This window comes from Sinocyclocheilus grahami, unplaced genomic scaffold (genome assembly GCF_001515645.1).
Source record: "Sinocyclocheilus grahami isolate Dianchi unplaced genomic scaffold, SAMN03320097.WGS_v1.1 scaffold3427.1, whole genome shotgun sequence".
In the NCBI taxonomy this organism is placed as follows: Eukaryota; Metazoa; Chordata; class Actinopteri; order Cypriniformes; family Cyprinidae; genus Sinocyclocheilus; species Sinocyclocheilus grahami.
Genome location: NW_015508554.1, coordinates 17677 through 20314, shown reverse-complemented (window position 1 = coordinate 20314; position 2638 = coordinate 17677). Strand labels below are relative to the sequence as shown.

The following is a 2638-nucleotide window of genomic DNA, read 5'->3' as shown; positions in this document are numbered from 1 at the left end:
AGATGTGCTAAAACATTAGTCACATTTAAATCTAGATTCAAAACTAATCTCTTTAGCTGTGCATTTATTGAATGAGCACTGTGCTACGTCCGAACTGATTGCACTGTATTTTATATATAATCATTTTCTATTTTTAACTGTTTTAAATGAATTTTAAATCTATTTTTTTTATCATTTTAAAAGTTTATAAATTCATTGTTTTATTGTTGTGATTCTTTTTTTTTATATTATTAATTGACTTCCTTTCTATGTAAAGCACTTTGAATTACCATTGTGTATGACATGTGCTATATAAATAAACTTGCCTTGTAGTAGTTTTTCTAGTTTCATGACAATAGGCTAAATTAATCATAAAAAAAATATTGGCGTGTTTTTGAAATTTCATTAAAATTTTTGACCACGCTATTACAAAACATGTTGACTACATTCAGGGCCTGGTGTTGAAGACACATACCAAGCTTCATAACAATACACCAATGCATTCGTACAATACAGCATGTTTGTTCAAAGTTCACTTCCACTTTGGTGAGCTTTTTGACAAATTTGTTTGTGCATTAGTCGGAAATGGTTTGACTGATCAAATTAATTTTGCTTTAGTTGACATGGTCTGAAGACGAAATGGTTCAATTCCAAATGGTGGAAAATTTTGTTACGAAAAAATAAAAATGCATCTTAATGTGGGTGTTGAACATGTTTATAGTGGTTGTGGTTTGAACAGATGAGTAAATTATTCCACAACTGTACAATTATCCAACAATCACTCATTAAACAGTCGAGCACAGGCTTTGTGTTCGCTGGTCTGTATCATTCATTTGAGGGTGCTGTAGATCACAGATGCATCTTCCACAGTTTGAACATTTGATTGCCTGAAAAATCAAAACAAACAGGACGATGTTACAGCTCTGATTAGATGATGATGCTGGTGATGTTGGATTTTTCTCACCTCTCGGCAGCATCAGGCTGATGAACTCTTATTTCGTCATATTGACATTCATCGTCTTCTGGTCTGTTCGTCTCTTTCTTTTGGTGATACTGGACAGTTGCGTACTGGATCTCCTCAGTATCTCTGGATTCAGGAGTTTCTCCTCTGAATCTGCTGGGCTTCACATTGGCATACGGAGCATCATTGACTGTATCAGGTTTAGTAAGAGACTCGTCATGGCCCGAAACTCTCTGTGACACATCAGCATAAAGATAATTTTTTTAAATAAAAAAAAACGACATCATTATTAATTAAGAGATGCCTGAAGTGTAGATTCTCAGAACACAGAAGTGTGACTTATCAAATCACATGAATGTAGTGATGCAAAATACAAAGTATATTTCCTTGAGTCACTCATGGAGTAGAGAAGAATAGGACATAATTTGATTAATTTAGTTTCTGCTTTTGTAAAGTCATGTCGTGGATGATTTACCTGTTTCATTGTGAGATCTTCAGTTTTAACACTCTTTCTTTTCATCCTGTTATAAGGACAGACATTACCAGCATATGAAAGAATGTACAGATAAAAAATATGAATGCTGTTCTTAAGGATTACTAATAATCAATAATGCATGAGCTATTTCTAATACATCAGAACAAAAGTGAAAATATATAATCTCTGCAGTTTTTTTTATTTAACTCACATTGCAAACAAGATGATGATTATGATGATGATGATGATGATGAATACTCCTCCAGATGTTGCTGCGATCACAATCACGTTCCTATCAGCACCAGGATGAACTGAAAGATGAAGATCATCATAATTAACAAACTGGTGAATGATGTGAAGATACAGGAGTGTGTTAATAAAAGCTTCACCTGTGACAGTAACAGCGTCTGATCTCTGAGATCCATGTTGATTGTGAGCCTCACAGTAGAAGCGTCCACTCTGTAGTGCACTGAAACTCTGTCCAGATCCAACAGCTGAGCTTTGATTCTCCTTAAACCAGCTGAAGTTCAGAGCAGGAGGGTTTGCCTCACTGCTGCAGCTCAGAGTCACTGAATCTCCCTCCACTATTTCACCAGATCCAGTTACGGACACTGAGACGCTCCTCGGAGAATCTAATGACAATCACCAAATTGATTATTTAAAACCTTTTACACATTTTTAAAATTACTCATAAGAACTTAACAGATGAGAAAAAAACAGAGAATAAGCATCTTTTGTTTTATTATTAACTCACACATGACGTTTAAAGTCACAGCATCAGAGTATTTCTCTCCATGTTCATTTCTGGACTTGCACTTATATTCTCCACTGTGATCAGAGCTGATGTTTGAGATGCTGTAGATTCTTCCAGATCCTACAAACCTTCCTCCTTTAAACCAGCTGAAGCTCAGAGCAGGAGGCTTTGAATCACTGCTGCAGCTCAGAGTCACTGAATCTCCCTCCACTATTTCTCCAGATCCATTTATGGACACTGAGACGTTCTTTGGTGCATCTAGAGAGGACATAAATTAAATGTGTAGTTCCAAAATTTTACATTTACATTCAATTATTTAGCAGACAGTTTTATCCATTAGAGGGTCAAGTTCTTTTTTTTAAGAAATAAAAAGAAAACAAGTCGATTGAATACAAGTAGAATAGAGAGTGCTAGCGTTAGAGGCTCAAGTGTAGATGGAAGAGTTGTGTCTTTAAAGTCTGTGAAAGTT

At 35.3% G+C, this 2638-nt stretch overlaps 1 protein-coding gene across 1 annotated transcript in view; it reads right to left on the bottom strand.

Annotated features, from left to right (window-relative positions):
* Nucleotides 1–690: 690 nt before the first annotated feature.
* LOC107576278 (B-cell receptor CD22-like) overlaps nucleotides 691–2638 on the bottom strand; it is a 7462-nt gene continuing 5514 nt past the window's right edge. Inside the window, exons 2-7 of the mRNA XM_016262491.1 lie at nucleotides 2170–2427; nucleotides 1805–2047; nucleotides 1627–1726; nucleotides 1416–1461; nucleotides 944–1173; nucleotides 691–866 (exon numbers count right to left, since the gene is read on the bottom strand). Coding sequence (XP_016117977.1) covers nucleotides 809–866; nucleotides 944–1173; nucleotides 1416–1461; nucleotides 1627–1726; nucleotides 1805–2047; nucleotides 2170–2427 — 935 coding nt within the window. The 3' untranslated portion in view covers nucleotides 691–808. The remainder of the gene's footprint in view (nucleotides 867–943; nucleotides 1174–1415; nucleotides 1462–1626; nucleotides 1727–1804; nucleotides 2048–2169; nucleotides 2428–2638) is intronic.